We start from the raw sequence: 22,209 nt of genomic DNA on the forward strand, positions 1-22,209 counted from the left end.
GGAATCTTAAAAACTGAAAATATACTTCTCCAGGTTTGAAGTGAATTTTTTGTACACCGTATTAGAAACGTTTTGAAATAAAATACATTAAATTTTCGAAACAAAACATCCATTTACTTCAAAGCGAAGGCATCTGTGAAGTGCAAATACGCCTTTAAAATTAATTTTCAGGGTGTTAGGTATAGTTTAGTATAATGTACAACGCTGCTCACCATCCATAGCTAATTTTACACTACCTTTACCTATTCAAGGTGTATTTCATAAGTGCAAAAGTTACTTTTCAAAAAAGCAAAAAAAAAAACGTTTTAGGCTTAATTTTAAGCACGATATAACACGTTTATATACAACTTTTCAGAGACGAATCCAAGTTCTGTCATATTATATTGGGGGGGATTAACTATTTTTTAAAAGGGAAGATACACACTGTTAATACAATAAGAACTTACATGTTCAATTATTTGAGTGTTGACGCTTGTGTGCTGCGAACTCGCATTCCTAAATTGATGAGTTTATAACAGCAAGGGGTAATGACAACCGAATAAACAAGTAAATTAATTTGCTTATCTCCTTTACCCACAATGGTCTGGAAAATGTAGATTCACAGCACAAGTCTGTGGACTATGTCTTTTATCTAAACAGCTGCCTTGGGAAAAGAGACATGTAAAATATGTTTAGAACCATGATCCAAGAGATGTACTGTCTTTGAAAATATAGGCATATAACAATAAATATGTTTCCGAAAGGGGTTTTTAGAAGAGAGGTTAAGTGTTTTTATCACATTTTCAGCAATCAAGACTCCTTTTAATTTCAAAACAATCATCTCACTGCTGGTTTTGAGAATCCACAGGACTTACTTACTAGGGAGTATTGAAGCAAATTAGAAGAAAAAAAAGAAATTCTTCAGTGAACCTGAGGAACAGTTTCCTATTAAAAAGAGGCCTTAGAGGGTCTTGTATATATTGCAAGTGTCTTTGATGACTCCTATGTCATTACTTGAGAAAGACAGTAATATTGATTTGCATTTATTTCAATTCCAGTGTCACGGTGGCAGTGCTTAGTATTGTGATGCTCTTGAAGTTCCAGGGTGTTTACTGACAGCCTTTGCCTCCATGGCATGGTACTGTCTTTTCCATTACTTTGGTCTGTGCTCAATAATGAAGTGCATTGTTTTTATTCTCAAGTCTCAAGAGATGTTGCGCCTGGTAAAGAACTATCCAGTGTGTGTCACCAAAGGTCAGGCACAAGCCCTGTGAGCCTTCCACATCAGTTTTAAGGAGTCTATCATCCTCTGTGGAAACCCACAGGTAAGCCACAGACATTTTAAATGTTTCATTTTTATGTTGTTACCTTTGTTATTTTTGATACTGGCAACTTATGTTGGGAGGGATGAAGTGACTGAGGGGGTGGCACGTTAGCAGAGTGGTTACTGTTGCTTCCTCGCAGAACTGGGGCCCTGAGTTCAACTACAAACCTGAGGTGCTATCTGTGTGGAGTTTGAACGTTCTTCCTTCCTTTTGCGTGGGTTTCCTCCCACAGTCCAAAGACATACTGGTAGGTTAATTGGCTTTTGGAAAAAATTGACCCTGGTGTGTGTCTGTCTGTGTGTCAGTCCTGCACTGGACTGGCATTTTGTCCTGGTTGTACCCTGTCTTGTGCCCACACCTTGCCAGGATAGGCTCTGGGTCCCCAGCGACTCTAAATTTACACTAAATAAGCAGATAGAAAATGGGTGGATTTAGTTCAGTTCTGCAATTAAGACTTCAGATGAAGCAAAGATGGAGACTGTAGTCCATGAGGACTGTATTTCACCATGCCCCACCTCACAGAGACCCATGCAAGTAATTCAATGCCCAGTTTAATACACATACACTATTAAAATATATTAATAATATGATTTTTTAATCATACCATTCCCCTCTCTAGTGATGTTATTTTAAACAGTAATAAATGGGCACAGTGCCATTTAGTGGTGATATGTTGTAAGTGATACAAAATTTTACAAAAGATCGACATTTTTACTGTATGTCAAACAAATCACACACACAGTGTAGGGCAGCCCAGTGGTCAAAAAGTGTTAAGACAATCTAATTTTTATTGAAAAATAAAGGTAACTGGTTAACATGATTTTGTTATGCAAACCAAGAGAAATTTGCAATGAATTCTAAAATTTTAATGCGAGGAATAAGAACCTGTTCTAAATTAAATTTGGTTTAACAAGTGATGATTATATAATAATTTTATTATTAAATAAATAATGATTCATAATGTTTTAAAATAATATACAATATGTGACACTGCCTAACAAATTACAATTAATTGCAACGTTAAACATTTAGTAAACAGTAAAATTAAAATATATATATTAGTAGGCAAAATCATTAATTGTCATGACTTAAAAATGCCTAATTTGATCCCAAGTTATTGACAAGAAAGTAGTTATTCTAGAAAGTAGTAATAAGCTAGAGGGTTATTACTAAAGATAAAAAATCAACTAGATTCCGACAATTTTAACAAAGTGCCAACAAACCTACAGTACTGAGTCGAGGAGGCGTGAAATACACAGTAAAAAGTAAATCAAATTAGTTCTGTAAACTATTTTATTTGTTCAACATATTATTTTAAAAGCCATTCTACATTAAACAGGAATCCAGTAAAGATTTATGTAGCTCACAAGGGAAAACTACAATCAGTTTAATTGACATTAACAATTAAACAGCAAAGTTTACAACTTTCAATGAAAACCATACAGCCATCATTGGTGAGCCAGCCAGAAACAAATGCAATTTGAAAGGTGTCAAATCCTATATGTTTGATTTGCAGCACAATAAGCTATAGTGGATTATATAGTGAATATCACATTGCCAAGATATTTTTAAATGTATAACAATTTTGTAAAAGATGTTCTTTTCTTTTATGATTTTTATTTATTGAAATTCAAAATGTTTCCAAATATTCGAGAAAGCATATGATTCACATAGATGCTAAATACAATACTGAAAACAATATTTATTTATTCAGCTTCATATTGCATTTTTAAAAGAGACCAGTCCTTAGTCCATCTGTGAATTTAGAGATTTAATGTACTGTAAATAATACTGTAGAAATAACTTAATGCCACACAGATACGGACATGAAATGGACCTCTGGAACAAAATAAAATGTAGCTATTTTTTTTCAGTTTAATATATTATATATAGCTAATAAAGATTCAGTAACAAACAGCACTCCTGCTGATCTCTAATCCAGTAAAGTGGTGCTCCTATGAATTTATTCTTAAATTATGTTTTTTTCTGTTGCCATCGAGACAAAGAATGTGAGTTTGTGCACTGTATTCACATGTTCTTCATCTGCCGACATGGCCAGGTATACCAGCAAGTCGATTTTTTACAATATGGCATAAGGGTGTATATTATGTTCCCAACAGGGAGAAAAATAGAGTTCAATCCTCCCTCACCCCAGCAGATTAACAAACTCTCAACAACCTGCAAACACAAGGGGACTGAATGTTCTTTTATAGTTTATAAATTGATCCCAGTGTGACTGAGTCCACAAATGAAGGCTTTTATGTGCAGTAAAAGTGTGTTAATCCTAACATCATTAAACAATCAGAGCAACAACAAACTTTGCCCCTTCTTTGTTTACAAAAGCAACCATCAGACAAAAAGAGTGATGGAATTTTGTCTATCAGCCACTTCAATGGCTAAACTAACAAAATGATGTACAGTGGCTCTCAAAAGTATTCACCCCCTTGGACTTTTTCACATTTTACTGTGTTATAATATAGAATCGAAATATATTTATATGGGATATGGTTATTGATTGACAAAAAACACACTGTAATGTCAAAGTGAAAACAAAATTCTACAGATCCTCCTAAATTATTATAAATATAAAACAGAAAATAAGTGATCGTATAAGTATTCACTCCCTGAGCTATGACACACCTAAATAGTCTTTAGTGCACCCAAGTGTCTTTAGAGGTCACATAATTTCTCCAACTGTATGCAATTAGGGCGTTTCACATGAGTTCAGGATAAATGTATATTTCTCTTTGAGGTCCCAAAATTGATTAGTACAGTTCCCAACAAAAACTACATCATGAAGGCAAAGGAACTGTCAAAATAAATCTGGGATAGGGTTCTTGAAAAGCACTAATCAGGGTAAGGGTATAAGAACATTTCACATCCCCCAATGCACACTAAAGTTCTTTATAAAGAAATGTACAGTATATAACTGTGAAACTGTGAAAAACAGGGTATCCTCAAAAACTGATTTTTCAGGTGAGAGGAGCACTAATCATAGAGGCCACCAAGTGGCTTTCACAGCTGAGATGGGAGAAACTGTGCATTTGACAACTGCCTGGGTGCCTTACAAATTTGGGCCTCATGGGAGACTGACAAAAAAAAACACACCAAATTTCAACTACACTTTTCCAGAAGGCATGTAGAAGACTCTGAGACCAAGTGGAAGAAGATTCTATGGTCTGACAAGACCAAAAGTGACTTTTTTTGGCCTCAGTGGTAAGAGTTCTGTTTGGTTCAAGCATAACAGTGAACATAATCCCAATTGAAGCATGTACTGTAGGTGGAGCATCATGCTATTAGGATCTTAGCTGTATTAGGGCCTGGAATATATGTGAAGACAGAAGGCAAAATGGATGCAGAAAAGTAGAGACAAATCCTGGAGGAAAACCTGCTGCAATCTGCAAGAGACATAGGACTTGGGAGAAGATTTATCTTCTAGAAGGACAATGACCCAAAACATACTGTATAGCCAAAGCCACACTGGAGTGGTTTCAAAAGAAAAAAGTCAATTTTTCTGGAGTGACCCAGTCAAAGCCTAGACCTCAATCCAATCAAAAATCTATGGCAGGAGTTGGAAATTGCCATTCACCAACAGTTCCCATCCTACCTAAGAGAGTCTGAGTCATTTTGGATACAAAAATGGGCAAAAAGTGCTGTGATGGTAGAAACTTATTCAAGAAAACTTATGGCTGTAATTTTCTGACAGTCAAAAACAAAAATTCCCAGTTAAATAAGTACATTTTTATTCCATATTATAACACAATGAAGTGTACAAAAGTTCAAGGGGGTGAAAACTTTTGATAGTCACTGTAAAATACATATTTTAATTAAAATAATTTCTTACACTTATAAAGTACTTTACAGGTAATGAGGACGCCTTCTCCACCACCAATGTGCAGCCCCCATTTGGATGATGCGCCAGCAGCCAAAGCGCACCAGTATAATTACCACATATCAGCTATCTGTGAGGAGGAGAACAGAGTAATGAAACCAACTGATAGATGTGGATTATTAGGAGGCCATGATTGGTAAAGGCTGGGAGGGGAATCTGGCAGGACACCTGAATTAACACCCTTAATCTTTTTGAACAGGGGTTTTGTGGAATGAGAAATTCTCAAGGGTATTGCGATGGGATATATTATTTACATAGAGCTACGCATGTTCAGTGTCAGTGTCCACTCTGATTAAAGATGGATTTTGTTTTTCTTTGGAAGACTTTGTTATTTCCCACACTCTGACACTCCAAAGACAGTGGATCAGTGGAAATGAAACTGAATGATAAATGTATACATCCAAAATTACTTCAACTTGTTCACATTTATAAAAGTGGGCATTTTACTGGAGCAATCTGAGTGAAGTATCTGGCTCAAGGGTACAACAGAAGTGCTCTACACTGGATTTGAACTGTTAAGACACTCCTCCAAACTGGTGAACAGACTTCAACGTCACTATGTCTGCAGGAGAAAAAAAGCTTGCATTCAAGAGTTAAGGTAAAAAAAAAACTATTCACATTTCCTCTAAATGAAATTTTGTGATAAAATTGTTTAAACTATCATTCATCATGGTTACTGTGCAAAACAATGCCTGATTTCTCTACCTTTAGGGAGTGCACTTATAACAAATATAACAAAAGTAATATGTCTATTTGGCACCTACCCTGCAAGAGAGATGTAAAAGCACCCTGATGACAGGAGAACTAGGATCACTTATTCGTTGTCAACATGTTATTTCAAGAGTTACCAGTAAGCCACTTCTTAGTTATTGGTAAAATAAATAACAGTACATAACAAATAATGAATAACCTTGCATAAAGGCAGTATAGCAGGTACTTATTCTTACCCTTTGACACTAATATTTAAGTTGTACATGCTCTAAATGTTTCCAATGTTCCACTAACAAGAAATGTAGTAGCAAGATATCAGACTCTTACTAGCACAAGCTGTGTTTCAGTAATAAAGCACTAATACCAGGCTAAGGGGGTACCCTTAAATGTGTTACCAGTTCTGCTCCTGACATCTTTGATAAATTCGCTGGATCTTCAGGTGTCCTCTGGACTCCAAAATTCAAACTGGACCAATTGTTTCTGAGGTAAAAGAGACATTAATCTCAACCACATAATTGGACAGAATACAAACGTTATAATACTTAAGAACCTTTTAACATAACACTTTACTGTTTCATTTTTTTCATTTAAACTGTTAATGTGTTTAATATTTTAAATATATATAAGATGTTCACTTTTGGGCCTAACTTTTTTTAGTTTCCTCAAGCATACACTGTGTGATCGATTTTCTAATAGCTTTGAGAAAAAAAGATATTATTGTTGCATGGAGCATTGAGAAACATTTTTTGCACAGCTGCTAACAGCTAGGCTACAATTTAGTCGACAGATTAGGGCTTGTCGCCTTTGCATTATAATGAAGAAAACGATGTTCTTTGTTGAGCTTAGGGTGTTTTCACAGGTGACAACATCACTACAGGATATCCACGAGTGCTGTTATTAGAGACCCTTTACTACTGAGGTAGTCATGACTACCTTTTCTGTCATTACATGCTACATCACACGAAGTACATGCTAGGCAGCAGCAGGTTTCTTTAGAAAATCTTTCATACATTTTTTTTGTATCTCGGAACACTGCAGATGTACTGAAAATAACGTAACGATCCTATCTGCCAGAATGTGCTTAATTTTCTGGTGATTATTTTTTTAGACCGATATACACCGAATACTTAAAAGGCATACCGTGCGCTGTGTCAGATGTTCTCCAGGAGATGTTCTCCAGTTTCTTCCCTGTTTTTCCAATCAATGTCAGAGATTATTTTAGTGGGAGACCGAGGTGTAATTGGTTTAGGCTACAGCCGGAGGCATAAACAAGTTCGGCTCGGTGTGGTACAGAAAGGAAGGTGACAACTCGCGCTGTAGCGCCACATCTTGAACCCAGGTCAGCAGTGCGCCCTTCTTATTATAACGCCTGCGCGATCCCATTCCTGTGGGACTCAATCTGACTGTAAAACCGAAAAAGGTTCAAGATAACTCCTAAACAGAAACCTCGCAAAAATATTATTATGCTGATTGGGTCATCTAGTATGACGTACTGTTACAGCTATTAAACATCTCTTGAACCAGAATAGTTTGTACCGTATTTATTGTAATTTAACACATATTTTTAAAAGCTTTCGATCTATCTCTCGCCTAATAAAAGATTTAATCAAAAGGTAATTACTACACTGTGGGCACCTGCCGGTTTTGTTTGATAACATCAACACTGTATCAATGCTTAGTGCATCAAAATTAATTTTGTGAAAACACATTTGGGTTTACTACTCATTGCGGTGCTTTCTAAACTCTACACTACATTTAATCTACACTCAGTCCCTGTCCCGCCTGATGAACACTGGAGGTAAAAATATTTTTTGTGAGACCTACTCTACCCTTATGAGGTTCCAGCCTAGGAGCCCGCACTGGGACACACACATGCGCGGAAAAGACTAGAAGCTCCGAAGGCTAACAGGGAACTGACACTCTGCCGCAGTTGAATGACGTCAATTGACAGCGCGCCGCCGGAAGCAGAACGTTGAGCAGACGAATATGAGGAGGCACATGGAGTCGAACCGTACAAAACAATCGGTTTTAGTAAAAGAGAGTTGATGGGCTGATGAAAACCGGATCGTGGAGAATAAGTGGAAATCGCGAAGCAATCAGGGCTTTTCAAGGGGTATGTGTGCCTAGCGATTTAATTTGTGACCTTGACTGAAAGCATTTTATGCCGGGAAAAGAAGTGAAGTTATTACGTTCTGCAGCCGTAATTGCAGACCGTTCTGGTTGACTCTATATGTGTTAAGTACAGTAGTGCACACCGGCTTGAAGCTTCGGTACGGTGTTTATGACTTGTGTATAAGATGTGCACAGTATAATCTATAATAATTGTACTTTGAATTACCATTTGCTAAACAACTGAAGTTATAATATTCGCTACTTGTAATATTAAAGATATGTATTAACTACATTCAAGCTTTCCCATTTCTCCAGTAAATCTGAGGTTTTATCTGGTATCTTTAGTCTTTTTTTAAAATGGTAGAATGTAATCTCTAATATTGTATTTGTCGTTTTTAAGGAACTGGCACTCTGATTTGGTGCAGGCATGATTTTCGAACTGGTATTTTTCAAATTGTCACAGCTGCATTCTTGTCTTTATTTGACCTGAGACGGATATTTCCTTTTTGCCGAACGGTTATTAAATGTTAACTGCAAAACTATTAAGATAAAAGCATTAAGAAACTTGTTATAGTTGTCATTGTTAACGAGTTACACGCATCTCGATTGTTTCGTTTGCAGCACGAAAGATTCCAGAATTACACCTGTTTTGCTGCGCATCAGTGGTGTATAACTCCATCCATATAAATAATTTAAACTCGCAACAGGTTACAGGCTTGAACCGTTTGTGTATTTTTTTTTATAACATGCAAAATGTTAACAGCAAGGTAAAGGGCACATCTTCGATGGAGATGAGAAACGTGTGTAACAGGTCAGAAAGGTCTTTTTTAAAGTGCTACCAAATTAGCATCTTAAACAGAATAAGTTCACATTTTCCGCTCGTTTTGTTTTGCAGTGCGTGGAAAGGTGCGCCAGATCGCGCGGATATGGTAATGTTACACAAATGGCCGCGGATTCCGACTGACAAGAGGAGCTGCAGTGATTTCCCAGTGATGAGTAGTGAAAGCACTGCTATAGGGGAATCCGCCCCATTGGTGGCTGGGTATTTGGGAAAAGTCAGTTGAACTCAGTTTCTCTTTCTGTCACTTGTGCAAAGCTACCTAAAAAATCAAATAAATGCTAATTGGGCCCCTTACCTTTTCAATTATGTCTTTTTGTTGGCAAAAGACACACGGAAATCTTACGGAAAAAAAGGCGGAAGATTTTTTTTTTCTGAAATGCCATTGACTTTTTGACTCAAAATGCCGTTTGACTCAAAAGCAAGTTAATACGAATGCAAGGATTCCAGTCTTCTGTAGCACGCAAATGCGTTAGCTTTTATCCGTACTGTACAATAATAGTTTGTACGATTGAGATGCGTTCCATTTCTTTTGAAGGACTGGAATATATAAGACTCAATAAAATATTTCTAGACCTTGTACAATTGATGTACGCAATATTAAAATACAGTTTTTATGTATCGCTGTATTTTTGTGAGGCATGCTTTAATTGACTGCCTCTAGTTTTATTATAAAGCACTGGTTTTCCTGCGCATTGTGATGCTTGCTTTCCAAAACTCATGAAGATCCAGAGTGTGTACTGACAGCTTTTGCCTCCATGGCATGGTACTGCTTTTTCCATTACTGTGGTCTGTGCTCAATAATAAAATGCATTGTTTTTATTCTCAAGTCTCAAGAGAGGTTGCACTTGGAAAAGAACTGTCCAGTGTGTGCTGCCAAAGGTCAGACGCAGGCCCTGCGAGCCTTCCACATCAGTTTTCAGGAGTCTATCATCCTCTGTGGAAACCCCCAGGTAAGCCATTGACAGACATTACATTTGAAATATTTTCTGTTTATGTTTCCTTTGGTATTTGTAAGAGCAGCAACTGATTTAAGAGGGATGAAGCATGGCAGAGGGGTGGCAGAGTGCTTAGCATTGGTATCTCATAGTACTGTGGCCCTGGGTTCAATTCCTGGGGTGCTATCTGCATGGAGTTTGTATGTTCTCCCCGTGTTTGTGTGGGTTTCCTCCGGGTGCTCCAGTTTCCTCCCACAGTCCAAAGACATACTGGTAGGTTAATTGGCTTCAGGGCAAATTGGCCCTGGTTGTCAGTGTGTGCGCATCTGTGTTTGTGTCTGTGTATCTGCCCTGCGATGCATTGCTTGCCCAGATAGGCTCTGGATGGATTGATGGAAATGACTGAGGGTTTTTGGAACCCATGGCTGGCAAATAGTGCTCTTTGCAAGCAAGGAGACGGCACAATGTCTTGCTGCACTTGGTGTCAGATCAGACTGGTGACTTGACAAATGAGGGTTAATGCCCAGCCTCACTTCTGAAAGTTCTCTTGGGTTTCAATCTGGGACAGTAACTTATTCCAAGTCTCCCACCACCCTATGTGTACAGAAGTGCCTTGTAGGTTTTCCTCTGCCTTTGAACCCTCTAACCTGCAGGCTCTCCAGTAATACCTGACCTTTTACAGATCCCCATGGGTAGAAATCACAAGCTATCCTTGGATATCAGATCACCTCTTCATGAGGATCGTTGTGTCAAAAGTCAGAAAGCCGACGATGGGTTTATACCTTCAGGATGTATGAAGGTTCCTTGTGCAGTAACAACAGAGCTCTAATCAATGTGTCAGTTTTCACAATACACTTTTTTTACTCTCTCCGTGACACAACATAGAACAGGGGTGAGCAATCCTAGTCCTGGAGGACTGGTGTATCTGCAGGTTTGCATTCATGCACACCTGAATGAACCAGTTTATTACTGGCTTAACTGGATTAATTTAATAGCTTCTCCCAGCTTTCACTTGCTGGGGCTTTGAAGAGACTACTAGGTGTCCAGGACTAGGATTTCCCATTATTGATGTAGAGCTGCTGTGTTCGGTTTGAGAATACAGGTAGCAGGTTTTGAAGATGTGATTTTGCAATAAAGCCTTATAAATCCTTCGATTATTATAGTTATCAAATGAAGAAAATAAATTGACCCCATCATGGCTGAGTAATAATATTCAGATGTATATTGATTTAAAAATATATCGATGACAGGAGAATAATGTTAATTTCTTAAGCAGTTATTTATTAAGAATGTTTTAATCTTTTCTGTTGTGTTGTCACTGATGACTTTTTAAGTGTATAACGGGGAAATTGAGTATTGTTCATCACACAGAAGGTTTTGTGAAGAAACTTATCTCACTTCTAAGATACAACGCTTCTTATTTCATTATAAGGTATTATAATAAAAATCATAATAACAGAAATCTCTTTAATTCTTGTTTTAGTGCATTTTTCCTCTAGGAAGCAAACCTCTGGCTGACATTCTCTTGCATGGTACGTCAGAGAAACCTCACATTGGAAAAAGCTACACGAGGAAGAGGACGCTCAGCAGCTCAGGTGAAACGCAAGCTGAGCCTTCCTCAAAAAGCCCGAAGGCAGCGGAGGAGATCGACACAGGTCAAAATACATCTGGAACTCGTGTTGTCTGCAAACCTTGTTCGGTGGTTTTGACCTACAGCAAGCTCTGTGAAAGTAAATTTCAGACTGAAGGCCAGAATGTGCATCACGTTGACACCAAATCACCGCCAAAAGAGTTGGACTTCTCATGTCCAGACCCTGGCAGCCCAGGCAAAGACACAAAACAGCCAAGCCCTGCAAAAAACAAGCCGGGTGAGGTGACATCTGAAGACGTGCAGGAAGGCTCTTCAGAAGAATTCGTTCCTGCTCCTCTCTTTCTCTTCTGGAAAAATCAACATTCACTGTGTTGGCTGGACAGTTTAATGGTGGTGTTAGTGCATTCTAGCGCTGTGAGGGAGAATTTGAACACCCTGCAATCTGACAGCTCGCCACTCAGAAGACTGTGCACAGAATATGACAAAGCACAGGCACTTTTACAAGAGGCACAGCGGACCAGCAGTGAAGGTGGGTACACATGCCAGGCATTACTTTCTGGTGATGCCTCACAGCACCCTTGTTTTTCTCTTGTTATCAAGGAAAAATCGTTTTCCTCAGAACTCTGATCAGGAATAACCAAGATCTGGTTGTCCATCATTTATTCCATCACTTTGTCATTGTAGTTTCTCATGATCTCTTCTGGCTAATATTGGCATGTGCCCAAGTTTTTAAATAGAAAACATTGATTCACAGCGATGCTGTGTTGCTTGTTCAGTTAGTACTTGTGCTAAGACTTAGCTGTTAGAATTGGAATTTAAAAAGATTAATCCTTGGCATTAGTGTCATAACATTTGTATTTTTATATCTAGCATTGTTCTTAACTGAATCACGCTAAGTGAAATGATTGTTTCACATCCTGTTATTTTCTCTGAGTGTTCAGGACAGGTATTGACTAATTACTTATTTTTATGATGATTTTGTGATGTACATGTAAAGTGGATACATTTAGTATCTGGCCACAGTGACTGGCAGTAAATTTACCTGTTGGAAACCTTGTCATGTGATTAGCAGCTGATACAAAACCCGTGTGTAAGATTCAGATCTTGTGATTTGGCAGAAGAGCTGAGGAGGGAGAGGGATTAAGTCACAGGTGTTCTGGCAGTACGGTGATAGGAAAGCTTGCCGATACCACAGGGTGTGCATGTTCCACACTGGCCACTAGGGGACCACTCCCTGGGTCTCCTGGGGACACTTCTGTCTCATGGGATGTAAAATGCAGAACAGTCAACCTGACATGTTCCTTATGAGGTTCAACAGATGCCTTTTTCTGATTATTTAAAAACAAAATCCATCCTTGGTATTCTGTTTTCATAGTTTTATACTGTATTTCTGTTTTTTTCACATGAAAATCTGTTCAGTGTATGTTAATATACACAAGGGCAAATGAGCTTCTCAATACCATCGTTTTTTTTTTAAATCTCCAAATTTTTTTAATACAGGTGAAGTCGGTAAGATCCCCTTACGAGTCCTCCTACAGGCAGAAAGTCTCTTAAATGAAATCAGAATGTCTGTTTTCAACCTTCTGCAACCTAAACTGCGCTGCAAACTGGGTAAGTGACAAATTCCACAAAGCCTAGACTAAACGGATCATCTGTGGCTATAGTGAGAGCGAGCAACATTTTCTGAAGCTCTTCAGTTAAGCAAGAGCCTGATCATTTGCACTTATTGTATTGCAGGTATGATAACAGTCAGTGTGTGTGCTCAAAAGCTGGTTTTGCTGGTGCAAATGAGGCGTTCAGTTTTGCTCAACCAAACCGTAAGAACTGGTAATTAGCTCCAGTGAGATGTCCACCACAAATTGACAAAGTCAAAAAGTCTTATTTTGACTTCCTTTTGAGTTTCTTCAAGGCATTTTTCCACCTTTCTTTTTGATTTTTGGTTCTTTGTAAATTGGAGAAGCAACAGCTTGTTGGTCAGGTTCAGTTTTTCCTGAGATCCGCAGTCGACTTCGCTTGAAGTCATTGAGTTTCTTCTGAAGATCCTCTCTAGCTGATCTCCAGCGGACTGTTCTTTTGTTTTTGGTACTTCAAAATTCTGTGAACTCTAAAATCTAAGAAGTTGTTCAACTAATAATGTGCATCTAGCCATTTATTCAAATGTGTTATCCTATTGTGATTCATTAACTTCCAGATTGTATATCTGAACTGAATAACCTGTCTCCTTTGTACCTAAGAATTGTGTAACTAACAAGAAGTAAGTAAGAAGTCCTAGAATTGTGGGTTTTATAATTCGTGCCCGCACAAATTTTACATACAAGCCTCAAGCAGACACAAATAGTTGTATGTTAACCAAAAGGGATCTGTAAACATCTGACTTTTTTCTGATTCAAATTTAATTCATTTGTGTGGATCGGACCTGGATTCAGATCATGAAGTGTGTGGCTCGATGGTCAAGGTCCACTCATGTTACTTGTGTTGTGTGAGACAGTGCCACATTCTAGGACTTTGAAACTCCTTTTGCTAAACAGTAGTGGCATTCTGCAGTCTAAATTAGGGGGGCCATGTCTCTGGCTCGTATGTGTGCCCTTGTCATATTTGCAAGTGCAAACTCACAAGTGCATCTCTTTTTGCCATTCAGCTGTGAGCACATTTTTTTTCAGTTCATTCTCTGGGGCTAACAAAAAGTGGAGACATATACCACCTATTGCATATATGCGTTCATAGATGCAGTAGGTCTCCCTGCATTGTAGTGAAGCAGGAGGCATGCAGTTTGATGCCTCACTAAAGCAGGATCTTAATTCTTTTCCATGTGTGAAAAGGAAGGATGATACAGGGACGGAGAGTAAATCAACCTCATATTTCCATACCTCATAGGCTATCTTTGGGGGTCTGACGATTTTTCTGGGTGTTCTCCGTCTCTGTAGGAAGCCAGGAGAGCCCTGTCTTCGCTCTGCCCCTCCTGCTCCAGCTGGACCAGATGACCGAAGAGCTGTTCAAGTCCTCCTTTCACTGGGAGTTCGCCTGCTTCGCGTGCGGCCACAGCTCTAGGAGCAGGTAAAAGGCGGCGTTCTTCCAGCTTCTTCCTTTTAGATCCACAAAGCATTCTGTGTCTCCATCTTTGTCTGCTGCCCGCAGCATTTTGCTTTTTACTTTTGCTTCCTTGTGATTGGGGGTCTTTTGAACATGGCTTACTTGCTGTCAGGCACAAGGAAATTGAAGAGCTGGCTCAAACAGTGGTGCTCCTTACATGTCGGCGTGCTCCAGCTGTATTTTGGAGAGAAATATAACTCAGAAGTACCATTCATAATTAAAACAAAAAGTCCTGTCTATATCCGGTAGTCTTTGTGTGTACCTTTTCTCTTGTTGAAACTATACAGTATTTAATTGCAAGGCATTTAAAGGTCACATTTAGAGGCCTCTTAGAATAAAAGCAATTTAAGTTCTAGGTATACTTTAAATTCCTGTTTGGTGGGTATTGTCTGTGTGTTCAGCCCCTCTCCTGGTCTAGAGACACCTGTATAAGAAGGCGGTCTGTTTACAGCTATTGTCAAGTCATGGTACCGTTCAGTTTTCCATGCCTCATTGTTATTCTAAGGTGTGTCTAAATACCTTGTAACAGCAGAATAACTTAGTCACAACAGATGGTAAAAACAGGTGGTAGAGGCCAGCAGTGTTCCCTAGCCGTTGGAAAGAAAAATGCTGTTAGTGACTACTGTTCCCAAATGTACTTTTATAGGGCACATATAGATTATTTATTGGGTATGTGTCGGTACACATAATTAAAAACCATAATAAAATAAAAACTGCAGCGCGATTTGCAAATCTTTAGATTAATATGGTTCTATGCCGATTTTTTGAAACACTAAAATAATTCGGGACTGACAGCTGGCACAGTAAGATATGAAATGGTATTTTATTTATTCTACATCCAATTTTCCCTTTAAGGATATTGACTGCAAATCAGTTTGGCTGTTATTATAATGATGAAGTTGGTAGCAGCATGTTATGGCTGCTGTTCTGTAACGGTTGCTTTTATTACCCATAGTGCATGACTTTACAAAGAGCAAAAGAACATTGTTGATTCTTTGATTTTGTGAACGAAGCTTGCAGGGTTACGCCCAACTGTTTGAAAAGTGGATGTTGCTGTAAATAAGGTGAGGAGCATTTTGAGTACTGTTGCATCTTGATGGATAATTCCTTAAGGAGAATATGCTGTTTTCTATAAGTATTAGTGTAATTGACCAGCTTTTAATAGTGCCTGTCTATAGTGCAACAGTTCAAACTTGCTTGTATTCTCTGACAAGTGCAGTTCTTTTGCATAGCTCCTCCTGTTGAGTTCTTTTTCCATATTTTTCCTCAAGTTATCCCCTCCCAAAAATTCAACAAGTTCAGCCCATGAGTTCTTTTGATTTGAGTTCTTTCTGTGTTCAGCACCAGGAAAAAAAATATCACAGAGTACTAGGCCTGGGGAATAGCTAAAAGCGAGAGAGGAAATGTTTGGTGACTTAAATATTAAAGAAATCCATTAATGCGAAACTTGTTTCTTTAGGTGTGAAAATACTTTAACTACGTTTACGGGTATTATACCGGAGTGGAACCCCTTGAACGCAGCCCATGCTTCGCCGTGCCTGAGGTGCCACCATAAACATCAAATGAGGAAGATGGTGTTGGAAAGGTGGGTGAAATCTTTACTCTCTGCTTTCTTGGTCAGAGTGCTGGACTTCAGTTGTTAAAGTACGTGCTGTGGAGGGAAGTTAACACAAAGCTTTTAAACAGTTTTTGAAATGTTAAGATGTAAATGGACATAGTGAGGGTGAGCTGGTAAGGGTTGCGTAGGGATGTCTGATGCGTTTGTGATTCATGATCCTAAACCGTTAAGAGGAATTACAGTGGTGTGAAAAAGTGTTTGCCCCCTTCCTGATTTCTTATTTTTTTGCATGTTTGTCACACTGAAATGTTTCAGATCATCAAACAAATTGAAATATTAGACAAAGATAACACAAGTAAACACAAAATGCAGTTTTTAAATGAAGGTTTTTATTATTAAGGGAAAAAAAATCCAAACCTACATGGCCCTGTGTGAAAAAGTGATTGCCCCCCCTGTTAAAACATAAATCAACTGTGGTTTGTCACATCTTTGGAAAGCTGAGCTCAATTTCTGTAGCCACACCCAGGCCTGATTACTGCCACACCTGTTCTCAATCAAGAAATCACTTAAATAGGACCTGCCTGACAAAGTGAAGTAGACCAAAAGATCCTCAAAAGCTAGACATCATGCTGCGATCCAAACAAATTCAGGAACAAATGAGAAACAGAGTAATTGAGATTTATCAGTCTGGAAAAGGTTATAAAGCCATTTCTAAAGCTTTGGGACTCCAGCGAACCACAGTGAGACCCATTATCCACAAATGGCGAAAACATGGAACAGTGGTGAACCTTCCCAGGAGTGGCTGGCCGACCAAAATTACCCCAAGAGCGCAGCGACGACTCATTCAAGAGGTCACAAAAAACCCCACAACAACATCGAAAGAACTGCAGGCTTCAGTTGCCTCAGTTAAGGTCAGTGTTCATGACTCCACCATAAGAAAGAGACTGGGCAAAAATGGCCTGCATGGCAGAGTTCCAAGACGAAAACCACTGCTGAGCAAAAAGAACATAAAGGCTCGTCTCAGTTTTGCCAGAAAACATCTTGATGATCCCCAAGACTTTTGGGAAAATACTCTGTGGACTGACGAGACAAAAGTTGAACTTTTTGGAAGGTGTGTGTCCCATTACATCTGGCGTAAAAGTAACACAGCATTTCAGAAAAGGAACATCATACCAACAGTAAAATATGGTGGTGGTAGTGTGATGGTCTGGGGCTGTTTTGCTGCTTCAGGACCTGGAAGACTTGCTGTGGTAAATGGAACCATGAATTCTGCTGTCTACCAAAAAATCCTGAAGGAGAATGTCCGGCCATCTGTTCGTGAGGTCAAGTTGAAGCGCACTTGGGTTCTGCAGCAGTACAATGATCCAAAACACACCAGCAAGTCCACCTCTGAATGGCTTAAGAAAAACAAAATGAAGACTTTGGAGTGGTCTAGTCAAAGTCCTGACCTGAATCCGATTGAGATGTTGTGGCATGACCTTAAAAAAGCGGTTAAGGCTCGAAAACCCTCCAATGTGGCTGAATTACAACAGTTCTGCAAAGATGAGGGGGTCAAATTCCTCCACAGCGCTGTAAAAGACTCATTGTCAGTTATCGCAAATGCTTGATTGCAGTTGTTGCTGCTAAGGGTGGCCCAACCAGTTATTAGGTTTAGGGGGCAATCACTTTTTCACACAGGGCCATGTAGGTTTGGATTTTTTTTCCCTTAATAATAAAAACCTTCATATAAAAACTGCATTTTGTGTTTACTTGTGTTATCTTTGTCTAATATTTCAATTTGTTTGATGATCTGAAACATTTCAGTGTGACAAACATGCAAAAAAATAAGAAATCAGGAAGGGGGCAAACACTTTTTCACACCACTGTATGTGTAAAAGCTTGATTTCTTTCAAAGAAAGTCATTTTGGTATTAGTTTTCTATTATTTACTCCCCTGAGTGCCTTACTGGTAGCAAGCTGAATGTTCTTTATTAATCATCGTTTTGCATTTGACATCGGCTCTTTATCAGAAATTAAGTTGCATTCACTCTTAATATAGTCAAGGATAGACGTCTAATGCTTAAATGCATTGATTGAATGGAGCTGGAACAGCAGTTGTAACATCGGCTAGTTGATTAAATAACAAGGCTGTAAATCTTCCAGTGAGGCGCTCTTCCAGCATGCCAGCCAATTCAAATTATATATCCACACGGCTATGAATTGTCCACATATGAAACTTTCAAGATGGGTTGCTTCATTCAGAAGCCAGAAAAGTGTTTTAAGTTTTAGCTTGGCTTTTCTGGATTTGTGTTAAGAGAGCTACATTAGGATGTTTTTTTAAATGTAAATTAAGCACTCAGACACCGAAGGAAAAACATTTTTCCACCTATAGCAGTAGATTTCTAATTCCACAAACAATGTCATAAATAGACAGTGAATTAAATGAGAACTGGACATGTAGACAGTTTCTGATTGGTCGCTTACTGTTAGTAAGCAAAGCGAAATCAACTGACATTGTGTGCTAACACAGTTAAGAAAAGAAATAGACCTATGTTGTTGGCCTTTCTGTTACAATTTAGGAGAATCTCTTCTACCCAGAGAAGTTTGCTAATGGCGCTATTAATAAAAACTGCAGTGTTTTGTGATCTAAATCCCAATCAAGAAACCACCAAGAAGGTGGTTTGTGGTCAGCTTGTCTCCATAAATGTTCTTAATTTCTCAGTTGAATAAAAGTTAAATACAAGAAAAACATGTTTTGAAAAAACACAGGTGAACATGGTTAGGCTGGTTTGCATGAGTGTGAAGTTCCCCGTTTTCTTTTTTTGCAGGGTTCCCCCCGTTTTTATGGTTCACTTTGTGGAAGGCCTACCTCACAACGATATAAACGCTTACGCGTTTGACTTCCAGGAGACGCAGTATGCAGTCTGCGCTGTAATCCAGTATGATCAGCTTGTGAAGCATTTTGTCACCTGGCTTCATAATGAAGACGGTTAGTGCTGGTGCCTGTTCAACTTGCCTTTATGGTTTACTGAGATGCTCAGAGGGGCAATTCCAAAAGCTATTTGAATGCTCCTGATAAATAATCTTATAGTTAAACCAGACACTTTAATTTTCATAGCTATCTCAGCTGGAAGCAGAGCTGACTCTAGTTAAGTAGTATTTGCTGTTTGAGATTGCTAGAGCTGTTCTTGCAACTGAAAGCATGCATGCAGCTTTGCCTAATAGTGACATTTTCAATTTAGTGTTCCCAAAGACACTTGCGTTTCAGTATACGAAAGCATGGAAATATGAGGTTAGCAATTTCTGTTATTAAGTGCCAGATTTGATATGTATTGAGAATTTTGTGCAAGTTAAAAAAAGTCTTATCCTTTTCATACTTTTTAAATAGGTACATGGCTGGAATGTGATGATTTAAAATACCCTCTCTGCGTCCATCACGAGCACTTGGAAGTTCCCTCTAAGGAGATTCACATTGTCTTCTGGGATGCCCGTAGGAAGAGTACTGTGACAGGGTCTGGCCCCCATCTGGAAGAGGAGTGTGTCAAGCATGTTCCCCCTGAGGAAGGCACAGCAGCAGAAGCTGACGCCCTGGATACCTCTCTGCCCCTTCTTGAAGTGGACAGCAGTCTCTCTGACATAGTTGCGCAAGAGGAGAGCGATGATCTTTCTGCTCACGCCGGCTTAAACGCCACCTTAACGAACTCTGACATGCGGAATGCGTTTGAGGGTCTGTCACACAACGATATTGTTACCCTGACGCTTGTTGAGGTCAAGGTTGATGCTGAAGGGAGGCCGCTGGACAGCCACCGGGTTCCAGATTCCACAGATTGCAGTGACCAAACGGCAGCTCTTGAGGAAAGCCGGCCTGGAGGTGAAGACTGTGGTTTGTTAAATAACAGGAGCGGGTCACCTCCTCCCAGGGTGAACCAGAGCTCTGAAACGCCTGCTAGCCTTCTTTGTCCTGCAGAGCTGTGCGGGCCGCAGACCAGATCTTTAGAAAAGGCCCCGGTCAGTGTGCAGAGCTCCCAGCACACTCCGAGGGAAAAGAGAGTGACAGTTGATTCCAAGCACCGAGAGGAGTTTGGAACAGCTGCTAAGGTTCCTCCGGCATCGGATGTTCGCACCGCACTTTCTCCGGACACTACTTCACCTCCAGCAGCCACTACAACTGCTCTCCCCTCTACTGCTGCTGCTTCTGCTGTGAATGGAGGCAAATCAGGAGGATCTGGAGATAAGTGGAGTGTTCATTTCCTCAACAGACACCCAGTGTTAAGATCAAGCAGCACGCATTTCAAAGCTGTTCCTGTGGCACCTTCCAGACCCTCACAACCCTTCCCGACCAGGGAGCAGCAGAGCCCCAGACCCTTGTTGGTGCTTGGAGACGACGGGAATTTTCCAGGGAAGTCGGCGGAAATGTTTGGGGGTTTCAGATCGAAAGGTGTCGCGTCTTCCAAGGGCAGCTTGCCGTCCCGAGAGACGGGGCTGAAGATGCAAGATGTCTCCGAAGAGGCTCTTTTAAAACCTCCTTGCCCACCGTCCCCGTGTTTACCCTTGAGCAAAGCCAGCGCCATCAGCTCCTCGTCTTCAGACTCCGCTGCTTTCCCTGTGAATGCCACCAAGCCGGATCTGAGGAAAACGGTCAGCACGATGTCGGCTCTTAAGGGACACGACAAGACCGACAAACTTCGTTACAAACTCCTTAAAAAGCTTAAAGCGAAAAAGCAGAAGCTGGCTTCCCTCAACAGCTTATTGAAGTTAAATGGGTGTGGAGATGGTTCTATGCTTCCGGAGAGTAACAAATCCACTGTGCATCTAGACACTAAGAAAATCCTCCAAAGACTGGACAGCACTGATACGGAATCCATGTACACTGTTAGCTCAGCTTCTTCCTTGTGCGCCAGTCCCAGTTACGATGAATTCTTCGCTGACCTCTTATCTCCATCCACAACTGATAGCTCTGTGTCCCCGGACAGCACTGACTGTCTAGAGAGGCTAGCAAATGGGAAACAGGTGAGAGGACTTCTGGACGGCTCCACCGCTAAGCAGAACTGTTACCAGGGCTCCATTCCCTTACAGACTCAGGGCCCTAACTTGGCTGTTTCTGAATTGCCTTACGCCGTCGCACAAAATGGTCTGTGTTCCACCGGTGAAGATATCTTTGAGGAGCTCATGTCCAACTCAACACTACAGTCATGTGAAGCAGAGAGCACAGACCTCAGTACATTTGACCTGTTCTTTTGAGTTTTGCCTTTTTTGTATTCTTGTTGACAGCGGTTATTTAAAATTTGTACTGTATAGATTTTTTTTTGCTTATGTTAAGCATTAGCAGACTGAATAAGCCTGAATCACGAATCACAGCACTTGTATTTTTTTTAATGTGTGACATTTTAAAATACAAATTTAAAGCATTTGTTGTGAATTTATACTGGGTGACATGCTCGTGCACAGTTGTCATGTTTTGTGTAAAGATCTGTATGATCCCAGTAACTGAGCTGAAATTCTTGTGTAATAAAAGTTAATTCTTAGTGGTGTATTTTGTATAACACACCCGTGTTTAAGCTGATGGATGGAGATCCTTGTGTGTTTCCAGTTGTTTATGGCCTTTGGCTGTAAAGTTGGGTTATGTGGTCTGATGGCTCCCGCAGTTTTATTAAGAATGACCCTGGCTGTAAGCTTCCACTGAGATCTAGTTAAGATTACTAGAAAGATTCAGACTTGTGAAGATTTATAAGAAAAGGGCAGCAGCTGAACTACAGCGGAAGACCCATGTAGCCCGTGAATATGTGAGACAGCAACGTTGTGCACAGTAATTTAAACACTGTTGTCAGTTTTAATTTAGACATACAAGTCTGCATGCTTCTTTAATGGAGCTTGTTTTGTATAAAGCTTTTTGTAAAAAAAAAGTTATTTTTTAATAAACTAAGTCAGAGAAACTTAGGTATCTCATTATTTCCTTTGTTAAATCAAAAACAAATCTCTTATCACATAATCTTAATTCTAAGATCACATAAGGATATCTCGCATGTAGTGTTTTATTGCAAATAATACGATGTATGTTGAATGCATTTCTTCTTCCAAGGAAAAAGCCTTGTGAGTTTTGTCCACTATAAAATATTTGGTTTAAATGGTGTGGATAAGATAAAGTTGTGCATTTAGTCTAAGGAACACATAGAAAGTTGAGACTGAAATGTCATTCA

General features: G+C 39.5%; 1 protein-coding gene across 1 annotated transcript; it reads left to right on the forward strand.

Annotated features, from left to right (window-relative positions):
• The first annotated feature begins 7,871 nt into the window (after positions 1-7,871).
• uspl1 (ubiquitin specific peptidase like 1) lies at positions 7,872-21,945 on the forward strand. Its single transcript, XM_088920103.1, has 9 exons — positions 7,872-8,020; positions 8,915-9,074; positions 9,688-9,810; positions 11,279-11,915; positions 12,887-12,997; positions 14,311-14,440; positions 15,936-16,061; positions 18,841-19,001; positions 19,401-21,945. Exons 2-9 carry the CDS (start codon positions 8,946-8,948, stop codon positions 21,251-21,253), a joined length of 3,270 nt encoding a protein of 1,089 aa, XP_088776229.1. The 5' UTR covers positions 7,872-8,020; positions 8,915-8,945; the 3' UTR covers positions 21,254-21,945.
• Positions 21,946-22,209: the final 264 nt, after the last annotated feature.

Source organism: Atractosteus spatula, chromosome 7, assembly GCF_055471065.1.
Source record: "Atractosteus spatula isolate fAtrSpa1 chromosome 7, fAtrSpa1.hap1, whole genome shotgun sequence".
Lineage (NCBI taxonomy): Eukaryota > Metazoa > Chordata > Actinopteri > Semionotiformes > Lepisosteidae > Atractosteus > Atractosteus spatula.

Coding starts and splice junctions, on each gene's coding strand:
- uspl1 (XM_088920103.1), top strand. CDS start 8,946: ATGGTAATGTTACACAAATGGCCGCGGATTCCGACTGACAAGAGGAGC. Junction 9,075..9,687: donor TGGCTGGGTATTTGGGAAAA/GTCAGTTGAACT, acceptor TTTATTCTCAAG/TCTCAAGAGAGGTTGCACTT. Junction 11,916..12,886: donor ACAGCGGACCAGCAGTGAAG/GTGGGTACACAT, acceptor TTTTTAATACAG/GTGAAGTCGGTAAGATCCCC.